This window comes from Anabrus simplex, chromosome 1, assembly GCF_040414725.1.
Source record: "Anabrus simplex isolate iqAnaSimp1 chromosome 1, ASM4041472v1, whole genome shotgun sequence".
In the NCBI taxonomy this organism is placed as follows: Eukaryota; Metazoa; Arthropoda; class Insecta; order Orthoptera; family Tettigoniidae; genus Anabrus; species Anabrus simplex.
Window position 1 is genome coordinate 857119684 of NC_090265.1, and position 27804 is coordinate 857147487.

A 27804-nucleotide genomic window follows, 5' to 3' on the forward strand; every position below is an offset into this window, starting at 1 on the left:
ACAAATCAGATGATCTTGTTTGTTGTTTGTTTCACTTTGCCAGGCCCCTGAAACTCTCTGGCTCTGACGTGGATATTATCCGCCCTGGAATTACTAAATTACGTATCGAGATGAGTGCCCAGCAAGGTAGTGCCTTTTCTATTTATCATTTGCATGAAGCTAAGAGCACAAACAAGACAGTCCTTGACACTGTTGTTGTTTGACACTCGTGCGTGCATTCTGTAGATTTTACCTAACTTGTAGCTCCACCACTGCTTTCCACACATGGGAAGTCGCCACACACTCAGTAGCCTGCAGGAAGCTGTTAGGATGTTATCATGCCTCAGGTATGATATTGGTCTAATCTGAATTTACGACTGGCACAGAGTACACCATACTGTCTGCAAATGTGCATTGGGGAGTTTAATGGCTGCCCTTAATCTGCCTTTTGTAGCTGTCCGTCTGGGGTAGCCGCTACTCGATGGGTTTTAGTGGCATTTCCTCCACTAAGGAACCATCTGCCCACAGCTGTTGACTCCCTTTGAGTGTCAGGTTATTTCCACTGCCTAACACTCAACATAGAGATCCTGGCTGTATGGTCTGCTCTATTACCATAAGGCTGCGTGCACACCGAGCGCGCTTCGCATAGTGTGTCGCGTGTAGCGTGAAATGCTATGCATAGCGCAAGGCGTGCTTGCTGTTCACACCGAAAACTCTACGCCGTGCTCTCAGCTTAGTTTGGTGCGAGGCGTTTTAGGGTGGTCACAAACTAATGCCGTTATCCAAGTACACTAGAAACAGTTTACTGATGGATAACAGTTACCTAAAATGAAAATTAGGGAAAAGAATCGAAAGTGGGTTCATGAATTTAATGAAGAACGAATTACTTTCAGAGAATTCCATCGTTTGCACAGAGTTGCAGGACTTTATCGCGATAAATTTTATGATTACTGAATGACAAAAAATACCTTTGACCTTCCAAACCCTGCAACTGAAATGTGGCGTCAAGTAGCAGAGAAGTATTGAGATAAATTCAACTTTCCGAATTATCTAGGAGCACTGTGTAGCAAACACGTGGAAATTAAATTTCCGGCTAAATCACGCTCTTTATATAATAATTATAAATAGTATTTTGCAATATTGTTTCAATTAGCATACACAATAAATAATAATAATAATAATAATCGTATGGCCTCAGCTACCGTTTGCAGACATTTCGATTTGACGCCATCTGGCTGTCTGCTCGTCAATTTTGACGTTCCGGTTTACTCTGTCTGCCATCTAGCGGACCTAGAGTAAACCGGATCTCTCTTGGGCGTCTATGGCTGAGATTTAATTAATTTTGTCGGGTAAATACCAAATGTATCACCAGAGTTCTTTTACATGCCGACATCGTACGACATGGAGTGTCGAATGGACTTTTTTCCGCCCTTCAAAAATCCGACTACCTCTGCCGGGTTTGAACCCGCTGTCGTGGGATCCGGAGGTCGACGCTCTACCACGGAATCGTAACAAAAGTGGAGTAAATGTGTGACAAATATAATTAATAAACAGAAATATTTACTTCCAAGCCCACTACTAGCCTACAGAGTGATATTCTTCATGTTACCACCCTCCATTGGCAAAATTATAAACCGATATGACAGAGTCTGGGAGATTCTATGCACTTTGTCACAAAGTGTCCGGCTACATGGCTAAATGGTTACCGCACTGGCCTTTGGTCACAGAGTCCCGGGTTCCATTCCTGGCAGAGTCGGGAATTGTAATCATAATTAGTAAATTGCATTGGCACGGGGGCTGGGTGTATGTGTGTATTTATAATCATTTCATCCTCATCATGATGCAGGTCATCTACGGGCGTCAATTCAAAAGACCTGCACCTGGCAAGCCGAACTTCTCGGACACTTCCGACACTAAAATCCATACCCAATTTCATCCTGTCACAATGTTAAACCCAGTAAAGTGTGACAGTAGAAGTAATATTACTGTATATGTTTACTGTAGGAATGCGATACAACTGTTGTAGATACTTAAGTCCACTTATTTTGCAAAACAGTTACATTTTTATAGTTTTTGTGTTTTGGGTTCCATATTTCTTCTCTTTGAAACACGGCATGAATAATTTCTTCTTCCATAGATTCAGAACCAGCTAGGTAACGCTAAGCAATTAACCAACACTGCGCGTTGTCTGGCACTTCGCTTAGCTGTAAGATAGGCGTTCAGCGCAGCAGAGCGTTGGCGGTGTGAACACCAGGATTACGAACAAAGCACTGGTTATGCTTAGCGTGACGCTTAGCGTTGAGCAACACGCGACACACTATGCGAAGCGCGCTCGGTGTGCACGTGGCCTAACAGGACAGTCTGGCCAGACAGACCAAATGTGTCTACTTTGCTAAATATTATTTATTAAAAAGCCTGTCAGGTGACCATGATCGTTAAGGCGTCAAGTCTTTATGGTCTGACTTTGTGATTAGCCAGTTTGAAACCCGTTCGTGGAAAAAATTCCACCATCAACCTTTTTCTTTTTTGCTAGTGGCTTTACGTCGCACCGGACACAGATAGGTCTTACGGCAACAATGGGAGAGGAAAGGCCTAGTAGTTGGAAGGAAGCAGCTGAGCCGTAATTACGGTACAGCCCCAGCATTTGCCTGGTGTGAAAATGGGAAGCCGCACAAAACCACCTTCAGGACTGCCGACAGTGGGATTCAAACCCACTCTCCCGGATGCAAGCTCACAGCCATATGCCTCTAACCGCACGGCGAACTCGCCCGGTCATCAGCATGTTGGCTAGCTGGGTAGGAGAGATGGTGGTATACAATTTCTGATCAGTAGATTGCATGTCAAAAGTCCAAATTTCCAAACCTCTCTGCAGTGTTCATGTGAAGCGAGGCCATACAGCACTGTTGATGCTGATTAGTCTGCCAGATGGAGATGTTAAACCTTGAGCAGACCCCTTAGTGTTATTTGACAGGAGAAACCTGTGTTTCAACACTGGGTTTTATCCTTTCCCTTCCTCATCATCATCATCCTCCTCCTCTCGCATCCAGACTCTGAGGTCGCCCATGAGCGTCAAACAGAAAGACCTGCACCAGGTGAGCCGAACATGTCCTCAGACTCTCCTGACACTAAAAGCCATATGCTGTATAAATGTATTGAAAATGCGATTGCACTTTGAAAAGGCAGTGCTAGTGTTTATTTATTGCTGTGTGCAGATGACAGCCAAATGAGCAGTGGGCACAGCAGTACAAAAGGTCATTCGGGATCTGGTGACGAGTTTGAAGGCCTCTGGTGGTGCTGTTATCAACTTAATTATGTCAAAACAGGAAATGATGATTCACGTCAGTACGGAGAACGGGTGTGTAGAGTTTGGTGACGTAGCTGCAATGATGCTGAAACGGATTGACCGTTACTGGGAGGAGTACATAACATCCCTTTCCGATGCTAAATTCTGCAATCAAAGGAATGTGCAGGAAGCATGATTTCTTCATATCAAAGGGCCTTTTTAGGAGTCCAAATGCACAGAAGTCCATGGGTGACCCATCTGGTGCCTTCACCAGAATGTCAGTAAAAGGAATTGCATGGATTCCAGTTTCCATCTCCATTCTCTCTAAGAACAGACAAGTTAACCAAGAGGTGTACCCACACCTGATTTTTTGCCCTCCCATACAGTGTTGGGATATCTGTGTTGTAAATGGGTGTTAAAATCTTTTGCTTATAGTGTGTAAGAGTTCACCTTTACATTATTAGCGACATGGCGAATGGTTAACTTGCCATTGTAGCAGTATCCAGTGATGATCATGACAACCCTTGGAAAACTTTTCTGGCATTCTTTATACAATGTTTGGTAAACTTTTTTGTCTCTAGGGTGGTAGTAAATTGAGTGGGGTTTGTTACAATCACTAAGGTACACATATGCTTCTTCTATTGTCACCAGATTTTTCAATTTGTCCCCTGCCAGATAGCCCTCATACAGTTTTCTTACCTTAGTGCGACGTTCAGAAATGTGACAGGCAACAGCTTGTGAACTCGGCGCTTATGCCGCTTTTCTAATTGCAGGTCCTTGTTGATTATGGTGTTAATTGTTGAAACAGACATCCCCAACTTATATGCGATTGTCCTCTGGGGGGCAGGGTTACCACCTGAGACAACGGCCTTCACTTTCCTCACCATTTGTGGTGTACAGCTGGTGGCTGGTCATGGATTTGCCTGTTTTTTTCCCTCTGGAATTAAGGCCAGTTGGCCTTTGCCTATTTTACTCAATACAGCACATATTTGAGACTCCAGGTGCTCTAAATTAAAATGTAAATACAGGGTTATTCTAAATTAGTTAACTGAAAGTATTAATAAATAATTTCAAAACTACTGATCAAATTTCATTCAGATGTTTGTCAAACCTCATGCCGTATCAAGTTTTAGGCCTAGTCGACAGACTTCACTCTATGCACTCTGCTCACTCGTCTAGCAGGAAACATGATGCATTCGCCATGGAGGTGTACAACGGTATGTTTCTGCTTGTCACAAACCCCCAACACCTGACCCAGTTAACCTGTACCCATTACACTACAGTCATCCTCTTAAAATTCTTCATACCTTAGTTTGTAGAATTGCCTGCTCTAAATTTGCTATAGGTGTAGACTTCTTTGGACTTCGTGGATACGTTCCTCTCATGGTTTCCACAATGTGGTCTGCTACATGAGGGCATCCTTGTCCTTTCTCTTGGTATGCACACAACCTGTTTCCACAGATCGATCATACCCTGTTTTGATAGTTTTCACCTATCAGTGAGCTTTCGGATACTCTGATCTGAAACGTCTTTGTACAGTAATTTGCGATTTCTTTTCATAAAACCACAGACAACATGGCGCGTGCTCTGCGATCAGTAGTTTCAAAATTATTCATTGATACTTTCACGTAACTAATTTAGAATAACCCTGTACTGTAAAACTATATTTATATAAGTCATTATTATTGTCAGCGTAATTACATCGGAGTTTAAATGTTTAGCTGCCGGGCTGAGTGGCTCAGACGGTTAAGGCGCTGGTCTTCTAACCCCAACTTGGCAGGTTCGATCCTGGCTCAGTCCGGTGGTATTTGAAGGTGCTCAAATACAACAGCCCCGTGTCGGTAGATTTACTGGCACGTAAAAGAACTCCTGCGGGACTAAATTCCGGTACCTCAGCGTCTCCGAAGACCTTAAAATGTAGTTAGTGGGACGTAAAGCAAATAACATTATTAAATGTTTAGCTTGTCTATCACATAGTGTCGTGCACAAGTAGTGTCTGGATTAGCTTGGAATTGCATGCGAGCACTCTATTTTGCGTAACGTCATAAACCTGTATTGCACTCCACAGCACCCGAGTAGTAAGCTCCAGTGTTACATGATTATGAACGTGTAGTAGAACACTAGAAGTTCAAAATACTCTGTTATGTCTTGTTCATGATAATAACACTAAAATAGTTGAATTTTGCAGTTGATTTATACCTGTCTGAAATTGTCACTACCCTGAGGGGAGTAAATTGAAATATTATCATATTAATCCTGTTAGACATCCAACTGGTTTCAATCTACCCTGCCCAGCAACTAATTCCTGCCACCTGGCTGACGAAAATTTCTGGGGAGAACACTGTATTCTACCTACAAACAACAGCTCTTGCTTTATCTGGTAACTGAGTTCTATGTGGGTCAGCTGTAGGCACACAAAGAGGGTAGATGTTCAGTTACATAATTCAATGAGGGCAATAGCTGCCTCTGTGGATCCGTGGTAGAGCGTCGGCTCCGGATCCCAAGATAGCGGGTTCAAACCCGGCAGAGGTAGTCGGATTTTTGAAGGGCGGAAAAAAGTCCATTCGACACTCCATGTCGTACGATGTCGGCATGTAAAAGATCTCTGGTGATACATTTGGTATTTACCCGACAAAATTAATTAAATCTCAGCCATAGACGCCCAAGAGAGATCCGGTTTACTCTAGGTCCACTAGATGGCAGACAGAGTAAACCGGAACGTCGAAATTGACGAGCAGACAGCCAGATGGCGTCAATTCGAAATGTCTGCAAACGGTAGCTGAGGCCATACGATTATTATTATTATTATTATTATTATTATTATTATTATTATTATTATTATTATTATTAATGAGGGCAATATCTGGAACTATTAGATCAATACTTATAGGCCTAAATGACTGCCATTATTGTCCAACATCCAACCTACACAACTTTGCAGGCAATTAGCACTAAAGATAATAATAATAATAATAATAATAATAATAATAATAATAATAATAATTGTACCGGGCGGTACACCTCCGCGCCGCTAATTCAAACCTTGCGCCAGTTGAAACTCCTCTACTGGAGGAAGCCTGAACTTTAACTATCGTGTTAATTCTCAAGTTTCTCAGAAGATGTCGCTACTTGTAAATTTTGAAGTGTTCTGAACTATGTCAATTTCGATTCATTGTTGTTTTCTCTGTAGCAAGAAGTGTGAACATTCTCTTCTAGATGGCACTACTGAAGGACTACAATTATGCACCCTAGTGCGAAGTGAAAGAACTGTGTTTTGGAGAAATTTTGTGTTCATAAGTTGTTCTTTGTTAAATTTCTTTCAGTCGTGGTTTAGGTTGGCTGTATAATCCTTCACTGTCCGCCAGTTTTGAGTTCGACCAATGAGTAATTTTTGTAATTAATTTCCCACCAATCCTGATTTTCTTGTTCAGTTTTGACATGTAATCTTTTGGCCGTCCAATAAAATGCTTGTGGGCGGGTGTTATCATTCATGAAAGGTCTCGAATGTTCCGCGAGGGTATATAAACTGCTGATTTTCGGGTCTCTGCGCCACTTCAGTAACACCTATCATTGTGTAAATTATGTAGCAGGGGGCGGGAAGCGCCTCTTTCTTCGGGCACAGTTCATCCATAAGGTAATGGCCTTTTATTAACTTCTTTTCTTGCCAGCTCAGCAGTTTAACTCTCGGGGCAGGTTCAGTACCTTTTATCATGTAACTTTCCTCTAAAATGTAATAGACTCTTGGTATAAATTCTATCTCCTTAAACTACAAATTGGGATAGAGAGTGCCTAACCCTCTCGAGCTCCCTTTCATATTGTTTTTGAGGTGACTACGTTTTCTCAACCATTTTTCTTCGTTTCGTAATGTAATAGTTTTCCTATCGTGTCACCTCTTTAGTATGGGATTAGCCCTTGCATATGCGGCCTAGTGCCCAGTAGGTTTTAATAAAGTGTATTAGGAGTGCAGTTTCGCCTCCTCTCAAGTTGGTATTTTGGAGGCCATGTAATTGACCTGTTTCTTTACTTAATAGGCCTCAGTAGGTTGGGTATTTTTACCCCTGTTTTCGTGTGTTTGGAGGTCAGCTTGAAAGTTGAGTTTGGTGTGGCCTTTGATAGGCTGGAACTTTGAGAGCGGGTTGCTCTTCCCAAAAAAATTTGGTTTCTGTGTGCCTTGAAGAGGCTTTTACTATGTAATTGGGAGCAAGTGCTCTTGAGCATGATTGGAGTCTTCTACCCCTTGGTTGAATCTGGTATACGGGTAAAGTTGGGCTTATAGCTCAAGAATTGTGTGTCTGGCTCTCGGAGCCCAAATTCTGTAACTACTGTAATTGTACATTCTCGATTTGTTGCTAGGCTACTAAGTATCTGTTATATTTGTTATTTCTTGATCTTGAAAAGAAAATATAACCTTGTTAAATTTTAAATTAACTTTAATTTCGTAGACTGAGACCTATTCATCCCAGCACCTTCTTTCACCTCTAACTACCACGGATAACTCCGTATCAATAATAATAATAATAAGAAGAATACTTGCTTTACGTCCCACTAACTACTTTTACGGTTTTCGGAGACGCCGAGGTGCCGGAATGTTGTCCCGCAGGAGTTCTTTTACGTGCCAGTAAATCTACCAACACGAGGCTGACATATTTGAGCACCTTCAAATATCACCGGACTGAGCCAGGTTCGAACCTGCCAAGTTGGGGTCAGAAGGCCAGCGCCTCAACCGTCTGAGCCACTCAGCCCGGCAGCAGCACTGAAGAAAACATAGCTAAAATATATAGGGAATCCACAGCTACACACCCTTCAGGACTGTATACATAAAAAAGCCTGAAAAACTGAAGTAAAAAAACCTGGAAAGAGGGCAAAAGTTGGTTCAAACTAGATCCAATTTAGATCAAGCATGATGGAAAGGTTGGGTCACCTCAAACCCTGACCAGGTAGGAATAATAGCAGATCCTGTTAGACATCCAACTGGCTTCAGTCTACCCTGAAGAACATGGACTTCCCTCAACCGAATGCATATAAATCATGGCAGGTCACAATTTTGGCTTCATAAGCAGAATAAAGCCAAGCGTCCCTACTGTGGCTCTGGGAACAGTATATTGTCGTTGCCGGGACGAAACCTCTTATGTGTTAACATTTTTTGAGATATGCTGATCCGCAGCACCTACATTATAAAGAGCGAGAATGCCTTGACAACCGTCACGCAATACTGCGCCTTAGATGACAGAACCTTACCGGCCAAAGTTCTAAGCTAAAATAGTTCACATAGGAGGTTTTGTCCCGGCAACGATGATATATCATGTGGTAATGGTATGTCCATTATGCAAATTCAGGGGTGCTATAGAGGAGATACACAGAGAAACTGATGAAGCTGTCAATTGGATATCCTCACTGGATGTGCTGCTCTGAAGCTTTGTTGATTGTAGTTTTTGTATCTGATGTTTATTTGTAACACTGTGGCTGTTTAAGCAAGGCTGTAATTATTTATTCTTTTCTTTGTCGTATGAAATAATAATTAAAACGTATTCTGTTGATTGTTAGATTCTATATTAAAATTGCTATATGCGATTGCTGATCAGCCAAATTATTGGGAACATGAAGTATTCTGATAAATTTATGTAGGTAATTGAATGAATGTTGTAGGATTAGACCATAATTGTCTCTTATACAATGTAATTCTATTTAAAATAAAATATGTTGTACTGTTATATTTATATTTCTTTTCTCATTGTTTGTAAGTAAAGTTATATTCTCATGTACTTTTCATAGTGCATTTGTTATTTCAGTACTTCAATGGTGTGAGATGGCCTCTTCTACAGAGGAAGGGACTTCCTCTTCCCCTGATCAACAACTGTTCGAACTACAGACACTTTTCACAGCCAAGAACATTAATCTCTCTGCTCGTAGTGAGGTTGGACGCAGACAGTTGTTGGCATTTGTCACAGGGTTAGTAAGACTCTTTCACAGTTTTAGTAAATTCTAGAGTTTATACATAACTTTCTTTGTGAAATAATTCCCCTGGTTTTCTGGAAAAATAGCACAGCATTTATTCTCTTTATAATTTAGTTTCATTTTTCCTGCAGTTCCGGAGACCTTAGTCTTCACTATCTATCAGACAAGACCGGAGAACAACCTATCATGAAGCTGGTACCTTGGTACACAGACAGTAGCAGACGTATTACATGCATGTGTTTTGATCCCTCAGGCACTTGGCTCCTTATCGCTGGTATGTATTTTTTGATAACATAACGTTGTGTTATTTGGTGTTTTAGGTTACATTTATTGGTTGTCGACTCCTTTGTTCTTTCTTTATGTCTTGTTCGTCAGAATAATTTTTTCTACCTGTGCAGCAGGAGAAAGTTTTTTCCACCACTTTTTATTTTGTTTTATGCAGAATCAAATAGTTTTTCATATGAGCTAGTTTTATTTATAGACATGATATAGGCTTTTGGGCTTATGCCGTGTCAAGAAAATAAGGTGAAATTATTTGCGTTTCACAGAGAACTTTCCTCTGCGTCATCAGAAGAAAAAATCTTGACTGTCCTTGAGAAAGGCTTCTCAAACAATGAATTTAGATGTTATAATAGAAGTGGAAATGCTACGTTCATTCATCACCAGATGGCTCCCCGGACACAGTACAGCGCTAGCGTTCGAAGCGGAAGTTGACGAAACCATCAGAATGAGAGGGTCACATAACACAACATGTGTACACAACATACGACATTGACACAAGCCCGGAATGAAACATCTGGCGATGAGGAACGTACGAATTCGGAAAACACCGAAACAAAATATGAGGGTGCACTTCACTTCATGTTTGTAAGAGTAAGGGAACAAGTATTGTTTCAATTATGGATAACTAAGTGTATTTCAAATGCAAGAGACTAATATTAGCAGATTTACAATGTGCAGAAAGAATCCATTTCAGAGCAGAATCCTGACACCCTATGCCTACTTAGAGTGACCAGATCAAAATTTTCTAAAGCAAGGCATTTAAGATAAAAAAACAGGTCATTGAAATACTTGGGACACTAGACTCTGATAAAAAAATAAGATCTTAAAAGCAAGATATGACTTAGGATTCTCTCATTGGTTGGAAAAATACTTAGCCAGTTTTATTTGCAGTGACAAAGCAATTGCTCATAATTTATGTTGATAAAATCACAGAATTCGTTAAGTTTTTCAGTGTGAACAGTGTATATTAAAAAGAATTGAAAATTTTTAGAACTATTGTCTCTGTGTCAATAGGCAATAAATCAGTTTTATGTTGCAAAGTATTGTGCAGTTATTCCCGTAATGTTATTTAGCAAAGTGTTATTTAGAAGGGCAAAGCATTATTTCCTGGTGCAGGTTTAAAATGCCTCTGTGTCTACTATGTATGAAAGCATTGCATTGTGTAGTACAGTTGTTTATAGTTTTGATCCTTTGTTGTATGATAAGAGCCTTATTTTCTATTCTTCAGTCCAAATATGAGTAGGAGCTTGGATGAATTTGATATATCTAATTTATTATGATGTATAGATTCATCTGATAATTAATTTCCACTAGTTCTTGAAGGTGAGTTTTGTAAATTACAGGGTTAGGATAATCAAGGGCTGGAATGAATCTGAACTTGAAGAGAGAAATAGTTTGGATTGTGTTCCTTCTAAGCAGAAAAGATGTAAACCCATCGACTTCATTTGCTGATGACAATGACTCTTACGGTGACAGTGAGGATGATGTGTGTCTACAAAGTGCCAGTGAAACTTTATCTAAAAGATCTAGGTTTAAAATTGTTTTTAATGATGATGGTGGTGGTGGTGGTGACAGAAGATACTGGTGATGGTGATAAGTTTTAGTCTTGCTGTGAAAAGGGTAGGCAGGCAAAAGTCTAGGTTCATGTGACGCATGTTACCAGAAACTTCGTTTACATGTTGGCTTGCTGCTTTGTTGTTTTAAGGGGCCTAACATCGAAGGTCATCAGCCCTACATGTTGGCAAGTGCTTCAAGAAGTACCACACGTTGGCCAAATATAGGGCATACTAGCTGATGTATCCGTGCTTCGCTACGGGATTCTCAGAAAGACTGTCTTTGTGGTTTTCCTAACTGAAGTCAACTTAGGCTGTTACAAAAACGTCAGTAAGAATGTAGCGATTAGAAGCAATGTTATTGTATAAAATACCCAATTAAATAAAAAATTAAAAACTCACATTTTCTCACTTTTAACGAACAGTACTACGGTTGCAAGTGACTAATCTCATGTTTTAATCCGTATTGAAATCTGTTGATATACAATAATAAAGTTTTATTATGAATCCACCTGTTCAATACATTATAATGTTGTCACATTTAAAATAACTTCATTAGTTAACTTTTTAACTAATGAAGTTAACTTTTTAACTAATTTTTAACTAATGAACTAACTAATTTTTAACTAATGAAGTTATTTTAAATGTGACAACATTATAATGTATTGAACAGGTGGATTCATAATAAAACTTTATTATTGTATATCAACAGTACTACGGTGCCGATCTAACAGCCCAAAGTTCCAGTGCTGGAATGACCAGGCTGTAGACAGCTGTGAACACTCCTCTGCCATTATTCCGTTACATATGCACACTGCTCATTCCAATCAGTGCCTCAGGGTAGGGATTGAATAATTCGCATGATATGATGAACCAGTTTGTTATGTACCACTAGTATCAGAAAATTTATGAACCAAGGAAAGGCATGCTAAAGAAGAAAGTTAACTAACTCCCCAGCTACTTCCCGCCAATATTCAGACAGGCTGTTTTACTCAGTCAACTGGTCGAGTTGGCCATGCGATTAGGGGCGCACAGCTGTGAGCTTGAATCTGGGAGATAGTGGATTTGAACCCCACTGTCGACAGTCCTGAAGATGGTTTTCGTGGTCTCCGATTTTCACAGCAGGCAAATGCTGGGGCTGTACCGTAATTAAGGCCAGGGCTGCTTCCTTCCCACTCCTAGCCCTTTCATATCACATCGTCGCCATAAGACCTATCTGTGTCGGTGCGATGTAAAGCAAATTAAGAAAAGAAATACTCTGTATACAGCAGTAATCGTATCTATCGGAGATGAGTGGCAACAGAGACACAAAGCACATCACAACAATCAATGGTCAATGTAACGTTATTGTTGATCAACGTTATGAGCTTTCTGTATTGTAGGCTTTCACATTTAGTTTTCTTTAAGTTCTGTGATAGTAGGACGTCTTACAAAATTATTTATAGCGTAGACTGTAGTTCCTTATTCTCCGACTTTACATACCGATTTTCTTCTTTCTTCGCTTTTTGGCCACCTGAGGACCATGAAAAGTAACCCTGTGCATTCATTAATCTTTCTTTTCTTGACTTCCGTTAGTTCTTTGTCCTTTCACTTTGCTGTTTCCTCCTCTCTTGTGTCCATATGTTATTATTATCTTTCCTCTTTTCCTTCTCCTGGAAACCATCAAAATTTTGTATCAATTCGGAAAGTTGTTCTGTCTTGTATTAATATACCGAGTTTCATTAAATTCTGTTTACCCATTTTCTTGTGACTCGGTGCTGGTATGGACTTAGCAGCAAAAATCCAAATTCTTGCATGTCTCTTATCATAGCCGGTAAGGTAAAAGTGTATATATAACCGAGCTCGATAGCTGCAGTCGCTTAAATGCGGCCAGTATCCAGTATTCGGGAGATAGTAGGTTCGAACCCACTGTCGGCAGCCCTGAAGATGGTTTTCCGTGGTTTCCCATTTTCACACCAGGCAAATGCTGGGGCTATACCTTAATTAAGGCCACGGCCGCTTCCTTCCCACTCCTAGGCCTTTCCTGCCCCATCGTCGCCATAAGACCTATCTGTGTCAGTGCGACGTAAAACAATTAGCATAGCATAAAAGTGTATAAGACAGAAATGATCGGAAATTTAATACTATATAACTTTAGTTATGTAGTATTTGTCAATAGGGCCACTCTTAACACAAATATTTGAGACTTAAAGTTTAGGCCTTCCTCTAAACTACCATTTCACTCAGCGTTAATAAAATTATAGCCTAGATTGTAGCAACTTATTCCTGGACTTAACATACTAATTTTCATTAAGATAGGACCACTAATAACATAAATATTTGAGAATTAAATTTTAGGCCTTCCCCTAAACTACCATTTCTCTCAGCGTGAATAAGATTATTTATGACCTAAATTGTAGCGAACTATTCCCGGACTTTACATACCAATTTTATTAAGATAGGACCACTATTAACATAAATATGTGAGAATTAAATTTTAGGCCTTCCTCTAAACTACCATTTCTCTCTGTGTGAATAAAATTATTTGGACGCAGTTATGCATTCGTAGACTAAGCGACAATTTGCTCATTTCTGGCTTTTCCTGCATTCTGGTGGCCAAGACTTCAATATAAAAATAAGAAATGCCACCTTTCTTCAGTAAAATTTCCCGTAAAATAGAAAAACCTAAGCACCACACGATCTAAGTCCATTACTGTGTTTTGCATTTGAAGACCAACTATCGTCTTAAAAGGCAATAGTAGACCAGCCGACTAAACATTCTGCAATTGTAGACCAAAGCTGTCACTCGGTCTGTAAATGCATTGGTTCTTCATGTTGATGCTTAGTTCTGGCGGGCTTTTGGTTTAAGAATGAAGATTCTTTTACTTAGGCCTAATACTGTATTCGGCATCTGAATTGTTTAGCAGCTGCGGTATATATGGGCGGGTTTGTTTGTCGAAGAATGTGTACTTTCTTCTTCATAATCAAACTTCTGTATTGTTTAATAACTGTATTTACAAATCTCCTAGTTAGCTCTAAACATGCATCCTTCAGGAGGAAAGATGATGTTATAAGCATTAGGAATAACTGTTATGAAAACGGTAAGATAGGTTTTCATATTCCTATTACAACGGATGGAACACTATGGTTTATAATCGGATTTTTAACGTTTTTCAATATCCTATTTAGGCATCTCTACAAGATGTGCCTTCTGACAAAGAGTATGCTGAATACTGCATTCAGGAAGTAACTAATCACGCACAACACTTTCAAACCAATTTTCTTATACCTACTGAATGCGGCGGAGGTGTTTCTGATTTACACGATCAATTTGATCGACCTAAAACGGAGATGATTCACTGTGAAAGTAATACATTTAATACATTTCCACCTTCAGTCAACCAGGACTTTCTTCCTAGTGATATTTAACTTCCAGTTGGAAAACAATGCGCAAATGGTTCGACTGAAGTCGTCACATTTGATGATTTAATGTCAAATTTGAGTGCCGGTAATAATTCTGACAGAACAGCTCAGGAATCTGTTGAAATCGAAGTGTCCGACCCTGAGTTGTGTGAATTAATAGAAACAAAATTAGGAAATGTTGGGGAAATAAGCCACTATGGTGAAGATGTATGTGTTAAAACAAGGCTTTTCTAATGAAAAGGGTAGAAAAGCCTCAGAAAGACTATGATTATATTCCACGCTAGTGCCACAAGTGTTCAGGTAACAGTATTCTGTTAAACAATATTTCTATTATAAATGCAATACTTCCTAGAACATCCGGAAATATTTAATGCCAAAATTGTGTCAAAATGCTGGAAACCGGCAGCTGCAATAATTTCGCCCCACAAGGAGACACTGGGACATCAGATGTGGAGATGGAATTGGACACTTGCGGTGCTATTTTTGATGGCAGACCAAGAAAAGGAAGAAACCCCTGACCCGTCCGGGAATCGAACCCGGGGCTGCCGGGTGACAACAAATGTAGTCTTTTATAAACGCCAACCTTGGTTGTATAACTGCGGTATTCATGATCCTAAGGACAAAGGATTTTGTTATGTGTGGGTGGAAGGAGATGCTGGAAGAGGAGCCCAAGAAATTGTATCGTGTTTAAGAAAACACGTACTGGCTCATGTATCTCCAGACACAACACATTTGATTCTCTGGTCAGATTCATTTGGGGGCCAGAATCAATGTATAAAAATAGCTTTTTTGTTGAAAACTATTCTAGAAGATCATCCTAGCCTACTGACTATCACTCAACGCTTTCTCCTTCCTGGGCACATTTTCCTGAAAAATCACTCGGAATTAGGTGATTTTCAGTCTGCATTAAAGTTCCAGCAATGTCTCTATGTGCCAGAAGATTACATTAAAATAATGAACTTTTGCAGAAAGATAAATCCTTTACAAGCCTTCCAAATGGTAAAGGAAGATCTTGTAGGTACATCGGCAAAAGAAGGCGTGATCACCAACAGGAAGAGAAGCGGTGAGGGTCAAAAGGTAAACTGGTTACTGTTCAAGGAAATCCAGCACAGGAAATCAGTGCCTCTGTCAGTTTTTGTGAAAAGTGATCTAAGAGAGGAAACCTACACAGAAATAAACATCGGAAAAGGGACTGGTCGAAAATCTGTCGGTGACAGCCTACATTTCTCTAGAAAACTGCTTAAACTGTGGCTTGAAAGAAAAATAATAAGCTCAGAAAAATAACATGATCGTAAGTCCACGTTTCACTTGATCCCTAAAGACTGCTTGGAGTTTTATCAGAAGTTAGTTAGTTCTTCTACCATAGCTGATGATATCAAAAGTTTTTAGGAAAGCTGATTTCAAAATAACTCGTGAAGTCGTTTAAGAAGGCGAACTTGACTCCTTTCCTTACGTTTATTTTAATATTATAATGTGCATCATTTAGTACTGAAGTTCATACACTATAATGAATATGGCAATGGATGCTAATAAAAGAGTTATTATTGACTATAGAATGTAAAATATTAACAATGTTGTACTGTGATATTGTGCTTGATAGTTTTTTTATGTAGATATGTTGTTCTAGTTCTGTATTAATCTGTTTCGCATTTGTAGACTAAACGCCACCTGGCGCTTGGACTCTGATTGCATTATAGAAATTCTCGAATCACTTGCAGACTAAGACGCATTTTTATCAAAATGAAATACTCAGATCAGGTTTTTGCTCATATTATTTTGGAAAAACAAGATATGGTGCTACGTGAATATAATAAGATTTGATTTATAGAAAAATGCACAAGGTAGATAGTTTTTCTTTAAGCATTCGCAAAGACGCCGCTTTCTCAAAATATGAATTTTGTCGCTTGGTCTATCATTGCATAACACCATCCATTTATGGTCTAGATCGTAGCGGCCTATTTCCGGACTTTACATACCGATTATTTTCAAATTCTCTTCAGCTGTTTTCTCGTGATGCGTGTACTTAAATACATGCATGCATACATACATACATACATACATACATACATACATACATACATACACAGAAATTACGGAAAATTAAAAAGTGCATTTCCTTGTTACTATGGACACGACCGATACAGAAATACTATCCATTTAAATTTCTGAGCAATTTACAGACAAAACTCTTATTTTATATATATATATATAGATGTACTGACAGGGAAACATCAGCAATGGTTAAGTTGCTGATCGCGATAAAACTTGGAAAACACATTGAGGTACACGTAAAAATGATGCCAGCATCAATATTGGGTGCCGACGTTCATTAGGGCGTTAACTAAGGAGCCTAAAGGTTGCAACATTTCAAGTTCTGCGCGAACAGCAATGAATACCTGCTAGCCAATGCTTAGCCGGCACACTGTCTGCTTTGTGCCACACCTCTGCACCTCCTCCCCTACACACCTCCGTTTCCCATCTCCCCGTACCTGCCCATCTGCTTAGCTTTCGAAGAGAACCGGTGCTACACTTTGCGTACTCTGTCAGCCTTCCTCATATCTCTCCTTTGTAATTTCCACATTGTATTAGTCAGTTTACATTTTCTGAAATGTTTATGAAAACCTTTGCACTGGGTGAGTTGGCCGTGCGGTTAGAGGCGCGCGGCTGTGAGCTTGCAGCTGGGAGATAGTGGGTTCGAATTCTACTATTGGCAGCCCTGAAAATGGTTTTCCATGGTTTCCCATTTTCACACCAGGAAAATGCTGAGGCTGTACCTTAATTAAGGCCACGGCCGCTTCCTTCCAACTCCTAGGCCTTTCCTATCCCATCGTCGCCGTAAGACTTATCTGTGTCGGTGCAACATAAAGCAGTTAACAAAAAAAAAAGAAAAAAGTATGGTGCCTGTTGTTAATTGTGTTTTATTTTGGTTTAATTTGCACTATTTTTTAATGTTTCGAATAGACCAAAGATTGTTTTTGTTTACTATCAGTTATTGATGGGGAGTTTGCCCGATGTAATGTATACGGAGTCATTTATTGTGTTGCCTTGTAATTGTTTGTTGTTGTACCAGTTTGTACAATAGCCATTTAACGTTTAGCATATGTAACTGCCATTATACCCAGAAGACTGTAGTGTGATACTTTAATATCGGTACTTGTTGAATACGTAGACCTTCGTCAGCTATAACGCAAAAGTACTGGTAAAGTAAGACTACAGGTCTGCCTGTGATTACTGTATATCTACTGCATATATAAATGCGCATCTTTTTTACTTTTCAAGGCTTTTCTTATCACGTCAAACTTTACTACATTCCATGTCATAATCATATCAAAGTTGCCTATGCATTAAATTGATTTATATTCGACAACCATTGCTGTGATTATTGTGTTTTGAACTGAATTGCTACGATATGATACAATGTTAATTTTTTGCCTGTGTTCAATATATTAGTTGTTTTAAGATCTTCGCTAATTGGCTGATGATGACACTTGAAATGTGTTGAAACCGGTCCCAATAAACAGGTTGTAACTACTTTTTAGTTCAACTTACTACGGAGTATTGAAAGGTGGATCCTTCCCTATAATATTGTACATCTTCTTATTTCTCTATTCAATACGGAACAATTATGAAGTTTTTAACTTTAAATTATCAGCTTCAGTTAGCTTTTTACATCTTTGTGAGGGTACAGACTTTAGAACAGGAGGCGCTACTGTGCTTCCTATTGTGTTTGCTGTTGCTATTGCTCTTCTTAATTTTCAGTGCATTGAGACATATCTGCTGTGTTACTTCCTAACATTCTATGCACTCCTACAAAGTCGTTTAAGAATTCCAGTGCATCCATTAAGTACAATTTCCTTTTTCGTCAACCTTGAGAGCCTGAGGGGTTGTTTTGGCTTTCCTGTAATTGATGAATGTAAAAATTTCATAAGCACATCCATTTTGCTTTGCACTCTGCAACTGAAAAATAAAATAAATAATAACTTTGTTTTAAGATTAAACTTTGTATGAAAACAGCCTACTTGAATTGGAGTGAAGAGCTACAACTCTAGGGATTTTCGAGGACAGTTCGAAATACCAGCAAAATTTAACTGACATGATCTCTGAATTGGAGGATTTTAGTAAAAATTTTATGAGACTTAATTTTCATAAATTGTTTGTATTCTTAGGTAATAGACAAGGATGACATTTAAGATATATTTTATTTTAATTATGTCACATATTCGATTTCTGTTAAGAGATGTGTAGAACTTTGGTGTTTGATGTGTAATATTAAGTTAAAAGATCCAAGAGATAATTGATCGTGAGAGGAGAAACCACTGTGGAAGAGGACAGTAAGGTCCTCGAGGTGATAGAAAATAATTAATTAAACAACTCTTAAGTATTGATAAGGCTGACTTTTAATTATCAAAGATATATTTATTGGAGTAGAGATTGTAGTCAATACAGACCATTATAAAAATCAAACCACAATGGTTAAGTTAATAAACTCATATTGGCTGTATCGTAAAAATCTATATGAAGGTCTACTTCACTTTAAATAGGAAGATGATGTTTGACTGGCTGAGGCTGTATGTTAATTAAGGCCATGGTTGCTTCCTTCCTACTCCTAGGCCTTTCCTATCCCATAGTCACCGTAAGACCTATCTGTGTCGGTATGACATAAAGCAAATCGTTAAAAAAAGAATAAGTTGTTTGACTGTAGAAAGTTTCAGGAGTTACTGCACTGACCAGCAAAAGAAGTGGATCACTGTGTAAAAATTGAATTGGAAACAAATAAACACCAACATACAGTGAATCTTCTGTTTAGGGAGGTTTTAGTAGATATTCAGCAATTTTAGAGATAAAAGGTAAAAATGCCACTCGATTGAGCTATTTTTCAACCCTAAGTATGTTAGTATGTTGGCAGAGGGGTTGTTTTTGCCTTCCTGTAATTGATGAGTGTAAAAATTTTGTAAGCACATCCATTTTTCTTTGCACTCTGCAACTAAAAAAACCCCCTTTGTTTTAAGGTTAAACTTTGTATGAAAACAGCCTACTCGAATTGGAGTGAAGAGCTACAACCTTTTTTGATGCTGGAGGTGAAGTTATTGATGGATTATCACTGAATGATATAATTTTTTTGCGCAAGTAATATTTCTTCAGTCCTCTTTCACATTTGTTGAGTAAAGATGCTCTTATCAAAAAGATGCTGCGAAGGCTATCACGTTAATCTAGGGTGGATGAAGCATTTGTTATGCTGCTAATGTTATTGGTGTATCATTTGGAAGTGTCCATGTACTCTGAGATGATTCCGTGAACTTGGGACCTATTGGAGATGACTTGGATGAGGCCAGCGCAGGTCTACAGCTGCCGGGGATGACATGTTCCTGGTCGTTCAGGTCTTGTGAGATTGCCACACTGACATGGTCCAGGCCAGAAATTATCTTGAGGCAGGAAGAAATGTTGCTGTAAGTGAGAGGCCTGGAAGCCAATTTGAGGTCAAGAACACCCGCTATTAGTATGTAGCTTACTCCCAATCACTGAACAGTGGGATAAGAATTTACACGCTGGTATTGGAACTGGACATGTGTAGATGGTATCAAAACAGGGAGAGAGAGAGAGAGAGAGAGGAGAGAGAGAGAGAGAGAGAGAGAGAGAGGAGAGAGAGAGAGAGAGAGAGAGAGAGAGAGAGAGAGAGAGAGAGAAGAGAGAGAGAGAGAGAGAGAGAGAGGAGAGAGAGAGAGAGAGAGAGAGAGAGAGAGGAGAGGAGAGAGAGAGAGAGAGAGAGAGAGAGAGAGAGAGAGAGAGAGAGAGAGAGAGAGAGAGAGAGAGAGAGAGAGAGAGAGAGAGGAGAGAGAGGAGAGAGAGAGAGAGAGAGAGAGAGAGAGAGAGAGAGAGAGAGAGAGAGAGAGAGAGAGAGAGAGAGAGATATATATATATATTCACCCTGCAATATCTCTGGAAGGGTTGCAGTCAAGCGTTTGGGTGGAATCAGCTGTGAGGCACAAACAGAGCTTGGCGTCATTGTTGGAGGTGCTCTGAATGCATACAGATACATTGAGGACGTGTCAACAGGTAATCCCCTTTGTTGCATTTGTTGGCAAAAACTTGAGACCACGGAAAACCATTTTCACACCAGGCAAATGCTGGGGCTGTACCTTAATTAAGGCCACGGCCGCTTCCTTCCAACTCCTAGGCCTTTCCTATTCCATCGTCGCCGTAATACCTATCTGTGTCGGTGCGACGTAAAGCCCGTACAAAAAAAAAACAAAAACAAACTTGAGACTGATGAATGGTAATGCCCACTCCCATGTTGCTTGTGTGTCAGATTTCCTTTGTGACATCAAGATACAAACCCTGCCTGGCCAGCATGTAGTCTACACCTCAGTCCCATTGAGCACCTATGGGATATGCTTGGGGAAAATGTCCAACATTGAAATGTTGACACACTGTATGAAATGAGACCAGCAATTTGGAGGATTGGATCCACATCCCTCAAGGAATGATCCAGGACTTTGTGGGTAATTTGCTGTGCCACATGGAACCTGCTGTCATTGCCAGGGGTGGAAACACACATTGTTAGCGAGAGAAAAATGGTTAGTGGCAGCAAGAGAACACTCAGTTGCAAGGTCGTGAATTAAAATAAGTCAGTGTAACTTTAATTCTATTCAGTGAAATTCACTGGAAATGTAGAAATTTGTAACTTTTTGAAAAATTTCATAAATATTTAAAAAGAATTCTGACCTTTGATGCCAGTCAATGTAATGTGTTGCATAATCAATAAAAGACTAGGTTTCAGATAAATGAATGTAACATTAAAAAATGGAATGATACACCCTTTTTGCTGGTTAGTGTAAGGCATGTAGGATAAGGAAAAGAATGGAGTGTAATATAAGCTTTTCACATTCTAGTTTAGTCCTTGTTCTTCAAAATGGTTGACATTTACTGTGTTTATTTTCTGCCTTTCAGGTTACGATAGTTCTCTGTTTATAATCCCAGCTCTTGCAATAGTAGATTCAAGTGCAGTATTAGATCACCGATGGTCTACGACTGATGTAACACCATTCTTCACTACAACGTCTGTTACTATTAATGGTAGCTGCTCCAAAACTTATGCTCCTGTGGCAATTGTATGGTGGCAAAGTTTGCAAGAATGCCAACACACTGCCGTTGTTGGGAATGAACGTGGTGATATTATGTTCATCAGCCTCACTACTGGCTCACAGCTTGGTATTACTTATATTAAATCTCCAATAACCTCTCTCCATATCTGTCAGGACAACAGTCTGGATACAGTATTCCTTCTTGTAAGTAAAGCACTTAGAGTTTCTGAATTCTGAATAGGTTTGAACTGAAAATGTTTGAAGTGCTGGGGGCTCAAACCAGGATCTTACTGCACCTGAGAAAGATCTGAAGACCATACCACATGAACAGTCAACACAGGAAGTCTGTATTAATAATTGAACTTTACACAAATGTTTGGAAACTGTACCATATTGTATGGACTCTGTGGTTAGATAAATATGTTCTTTGTCAGTTTGTTAAATCTCTGATGCATTTCTTTCAAGTATTAGAAATTGCTTTGAAGTGTAGCTTCTTAAAAAAGTTTCTTAATATTCTGAATACCAAAGTTAGAATTCTAACATAAGCTGATAAAGCAAGGTGATTTTCTGTAAGAAGTTCTCAAAATTCATTATTATTTCATGCTTGTCCTGCATTACCAACTGTGCCATCTTGGAGTTGAGTGCATGTGTAATGTGCTAGTTATTCCAACAAAATGGTCAGTCCCTCTGTCCAGTAGACCAGGACAGGTAAGGTTTGAGCCCTGAGAAAGTTTCAACATTTTCATCTCAGTTTTACTTAGAATAGTGTGCTTAATTATAGACTCTCTTTCTGAGACATTATTTTCTGTATGTGCTGTTACTTTGCTTGATTTTCAAATACTGCTAAAGCCAGCTTAGTAATTTGCTTTTTTTTTTTTTTTTTTTTTTTTCCACAGAGTTGTCTACATTATTTTAATGTGTTTTTTGAATGTGTTTCTTTCATCCAAATGAATATGCAAGATTTGCTGGTACTATTGAGAGCAAGCTTGCATTCCATATAAATCACTGACATATTTGTATCGTCATACTGACATGCAAATTGTATATCTTCATTAGTACTTTCTATTTTCTTTGTTGCCCTGCTCTGCTCTTAGCCAGAACTTACACACTTGCAAAATAATGTATATTACTACTTGCTACAGTAATATTTTGTAATTGTATGCTAAGCATTACAGTGAAGGGCAATTTAAAGCCAAAAGGCCGTAATCACCTGTCTCTCAGTCTGTTGGCTAAGCTTTCTTGGTTTTTCTTTGTTGGTTTTTTTCCTCCTTCAGCTTAGCTGATACAGAACAACTCCTCTTCCTTTTTTTTGTCAGCAAGTTTGTTATTTCACTGCTCAGGTGGAACGATAGAGATGCTGGTGTAATAAATATACAGTAACAAATTATTCTTGAGGTGTATCTCTTTATAAAATTTTCCAGTCTGTCAAAACGTAAAATATAACACTTAGATTATTATTATTATTATTATTATTATTATTATTATTATTATTATTATTATTATTATTATTATTATTATTGAGCGAGTTGGCCATGCAGTTAGGGGCCCGCTGCTATGAGCTTGCATTCAGGAGATAGTAGGTTTGAACCCTGCTGTCTGCAGTCCTGAAGATGGTTTTCCATTATTTCCCATTTTCAAATCAGGCCATGGCCGCTTCCTTCCCACTCCTAGCCCTTTCCTATCTCATCATCGCCATAAGACCTATCTGTGTTGGTGCAATGTAAAGCAAATTACTAAATAATAATAATAATAATAATAATAATAATAATAATAATAATAATAATAATTTATTATTATTATTGGGCACACTGGACCACTGAGTCATTCCATGTTCACTTTCCCTTTGAAGGTTGTACTATTTAGTTGTGATGAGCCCAGTACTTTTTCATTCGTTCCAATGGTAATTTTTCAATTTGAAATTGCTATAGCCCTTCTGCTGAAAATTTGAGTCTTAAGAAAAGTATTAATTTTATTTTTGTTTTCTGATTCTGCTATCTTGAGTTCAACTGCTTTGAGTTCTTGCTGAATTTTGTAGATCCATTGTCCTCCTGTCTTCTTGACACGATTCCTCATCACTAGTTGTCATAAAGTCCAATTCCTTGGCAATCGCAAGATGTGAAAGAAAGACAAGATTTTGTTCTTCTTCAGTGTGCTGGTGATTGGCTCAGTCTCTTGACAGACAGTTTCATTAAGAAGGATTCTCCAGACTCCTTCGACCTGATACTTTTTATTTATGCAAGTTCTGATAATCTATCTTTGAGTTTTGAGAAGCTGATCACTTCTTCTTTCGTTTTTAATTTGGAACAGGGTTTCACAAACATAAGTAGTTTCCGGGTGAGTCACAGTTTTATAGTGTTGCACCTAAATGTCTCTGGAGAGGCATTTCTTATTATACTGTACGTTGACCAGATTCGAAATTGGGCTTTTTTCATTTTGTTAGTTCTATTTATCCAGGTTTCTTCCTTGTTTAAGTTGTGTGTAATGATTTCTCCAAAATATCTAAATTGTAGAACTACATTATTTTTTGATAATTTATGAAGACTTTATTTATACTCAGGGGTTTCATGGGCATGATCTTAGTTTTCTCGAAAGATATTTGTAAACCTATTTTTAGGGTAAATTTTTGGAGACTGGTGATCTGGACACAAACTTCTTCCAAGTCATGGGCTAAGAGAGCTAAATCGTCTGCAAACCCCAGGCACTTTGTTCATATTGAGGGTTTTGCTCCAATTTTGATTGTACGAGGGTAATCTCAAAAATAATGTCTCCTATTTTTTTATAAATACAGAACTCTGTTTGTGTAGCTGTTGGTCACAATATTGTGAAGAGTATTCCCTGCGCTCGCATATAAACATGCGCACACCGCGCTGAGGCACTCAGTCTTGGGTTGGCAGCCATTGAGAATGGAGCTCCTGTTGGATGTTACCACCAAGTGCGAAGTGCGCACAGCTATTCGGTTTTTGAACGCAAAAGGTACTGAACCGATTAAAATCCATTGCCAATTGACAGAAGTGTATGGTGAGTCGTGCATGGATGTCGAAAGTGTTTGTAAGTGTTGTAGAGAGTTGCAGCCAGTCGGACTGAAATTCACGATGAATAAAGGAGCAAGAGACCGTCAATTTCCGTCGAGACAGTCGAGAAGATTGGCGGATCACCCTGGATGATCTCTGCACTTTGGTTCCTGAGGTTTCCCGAAGCGCCGCTCACATAATTTTAACGGAAAAAGTTGAAATACCGGAAGGTGTGCGCAAGATGGGTGCCACGCATGCTGACTGAAGACCACATGCGGCAACGAGTTGATTGTTCCCGCGCATTTACATTTCTTCAACACTTTGCAGCCGAACAGGACACCTTTTTGGACTCAATTGTCATGGGTGACAAAACCTGGGCGTTCCACTTTACACATGAGACCAAGCAACGATCATGCCAAAGCCGCGGAAATTCAAGCAAACACAGTCTCCCCGTAAAGTCTTGACAACTGTGTTTTGGGATCGAAAAGGGGTATTGTTGGTCGTCTTGATGCCCGGTGGGACCACATTTAACGCTTACAGGTACTGTGAGACCCTGAAAAAACTCAGACGGGCAATTCATAACCGGAGAAGAGGAATGTTGAGCAAGGGCGTAAACATTCTCCATGACAACGCAAGCCCACATGTTGCTCTCCTGCAACAGTTTAAGTGGAACATCATCACCCACCCATCCTATACTCCTGACTTGGCGCCTAGTGACTATCACTTGTTCCCTAAGTTGAAAGAACATTTGGGTGCAAAGCGATTCAGCACCAACAACAAGGTGAAAGATGAGGTTCACAACTTCCTGAACAGCATGCAGTGAGCTGGTATGACATGGGCAAACAAAAACTGTCACAGCGTCTACAAAAATGCATCGACCAAATTGGTTATTATGTAGAAAAATAGCTAAATGTTCAAGCTGTAAAATGATTTAAACCATTGTAGAAATAAACAGGTTTATGTATTTATAGACAAATAGGAGACCTTATTTTTGGGATTACCTTCATAGGTGGCTTTTCCTTTTGCCAACGTATCATGATGTAATTGAGAGTCATATTGAAATGTAGTAGAAATAATTTGTCACCGAGGCAAATTTACCTTGGAATTTATGTTGGTTAAAGTTAGTTTGGCGATTTTTATTAATTTGGGATGAAGATAGTATGATGAGAATTTTTTAAGGTGTGGGTCTATTGGATACTATCATATACTTTTTTCAATTCTTTGAACGAGATAACGAGCTGTTTAGAACACTATAACATAGATGAATTTAAAAAAAGAGAAACTATTAGTAACAGAATGATATGTTTCATTATATAAGAACATTCTCAGATTCTGTCAGATCACTTTTAACCATGTCTGTATGTTGTTTGAGTCATCAGTCCATAGACTGGTTTGATGCAGCGCTCCACACCCTATCCTGTTCTAACTTTTCAATTTCTACATAACTACATCATCCTACATCTGCTCTAATCTGCTTGTCATATTCATACTTTGATCTATTCCTACCGTTCTTACCGCCTGCGCTTCCCTCAAAAACCAGCCGTGTAAGTCCTGGGTGTCTTACGATGTGTCCTATCAATCTATCTCTTCTTCTCGTCAAATTTAGCCAAATTGATCTCCTCTCACCAGTTTGATTCAGTATATCTTCATTCATGATTCAGTCTACCCATCTCACCTTCAGCATTCTTCTGTTACACCACATTTCAAAAGCTTCTATTCTCTTTCTTTCTGAGCTAGTTATCGTCCATGTTTCACGTCCATACAATGCCACACTCCAGACGGAGGTCTTCAAAAACATCTTTCTAATTCCTATATTAATATTCGAGTTGAACAAATTTATTTTCTTAACAAAGGCCTTCCTTGCTTGTGCTAGTCTGCATTTTATGTCGTCCTTACTTCTACCATCTTTAGTTACACTGAAGAAAATGTAAATTGCACCACCCAGAAGGAATGGTGCTACATTGCTGCAATTGAACATGCAGGACGAGTGTTCGGTTGTGATTCGATGATTACACTTTCAGGTCCCTCTGACCGCAAGTTTGGACAACAATCAATACAGGTTATGCCCACTACGAGCTGCAATACATTGATGAATTCGTCGAGGCATGGCGTCAATAAGGCCCTGGATCGCTTCCTGAGGAATTGTGGCCCATGCTTGCTGCACTGCACGGGTCAGTTGTTCCAGAGTTGTGGGTGGCTGTGGACGGTTGGCCAGTTGTCCACCCATCATGTCCCACACATGCTCAATAGGACTGAGGTCTGGGGATCTGGCAGGCCATTCTAAGGTTGTGATGTCGTGGAGAACTTCTCTGGAGATGCATGCAGTGTGAACCCGGGCATTGTCCTGCTGAAACATCCCATTAGCAATGTTCTTCATCATAGGGACAACCACTGCATTGAGTAACCTATCAACGTACTGTCGAGCAATCATAGTGCCCTCAACTAGCACTAATTGTGATTTCACATTAAAGCCAATAGCTCCCCAGACCATAATGCTTGGTGTTGGCCCTGTGTGCCTCTCGACAATAAGATCTGGGCGGCCCCTCTCCCCGGTACGTCGGCGCACACGATTCCGGCGATCGCTGCAGGCAAGACAGAAGCATGATTCATCACTAAAGACGACCCTATGCCATTCGTCGACCCACGTCGATCTTTCTCGACACCAGGCCAGCCTTACAAGTCGCTTTTGTTGGGTCAGTGGAACACCTTCTGCAGGACACGGGCTCGTAAGCCAGCTGGATGCAGGCGATTACCAACTGTTTGTTGTGTAACGTGGGGTGCCACAGCTGCTAGAATTTGTGTTGCTGTCGCATGGGATTCCATCCGGGCCATTCGAATTTTGCGGCGATCTTCTCTCACAGTTGTCTGTCGCACTGGGCCTGTGCCAGGTCTACGAGTGTGGGTACCTTCATTTGACCGCTGCTGCCATACACGTTGTACCGTAGACGCCTGTCGGCCAACACGTGCAGCGATAGTCCTTAGCAATAATCCAGCCTCACACAGCCCAATTATCTGAGCCCTCTCAAACGGCGACAGTTGTTGATAGCGTTCTCTTCTCTGTCGTCGAGGCATGTTTGACAGGGAACACTTCACTGCACAGACTGCAAGTCAACTACGCTACAGCACAGTCCGTATACTGGAGTGGATTCCTCCGCGACCAATCACGTGAGGAGACCTGTAGCAACAATCCAATGGGTCTGAAACTTTGATCTTTTACATACCTACATGGCATCGTTCCATATCTTGAAAATCAACAC

At 39.7% G+C, this 27804-nt stretch overlaps 1 protein-coding gene across 1 annotated transcript in view; it reads left to right on the forward strand.

The window, feature by feature from the left end:
• Positions 1-27804, forward strand: part of ca (claret) — a 367006-nt gene that overhangs the window by 18730 nt on the left and 320472 nt on the right. Inside the window, exons 2-4 of the mRNA XM_067136443.2 lie at positions 9052-9211; positions 9349-9491; positions 21403-21740. Of these exons, the coding sequence (XP_066992544.2) occupies positions 9069-9211; positions 9349-9491; positions 21403-21740 (624 nt within the window). The 5' untranslated portion in view covers positions 9052-9068. The remainder of the gene's footprint in view (positions 1-9051; positions 9212-9348; positions 9492-21402; positions 21741-27804) is intronic.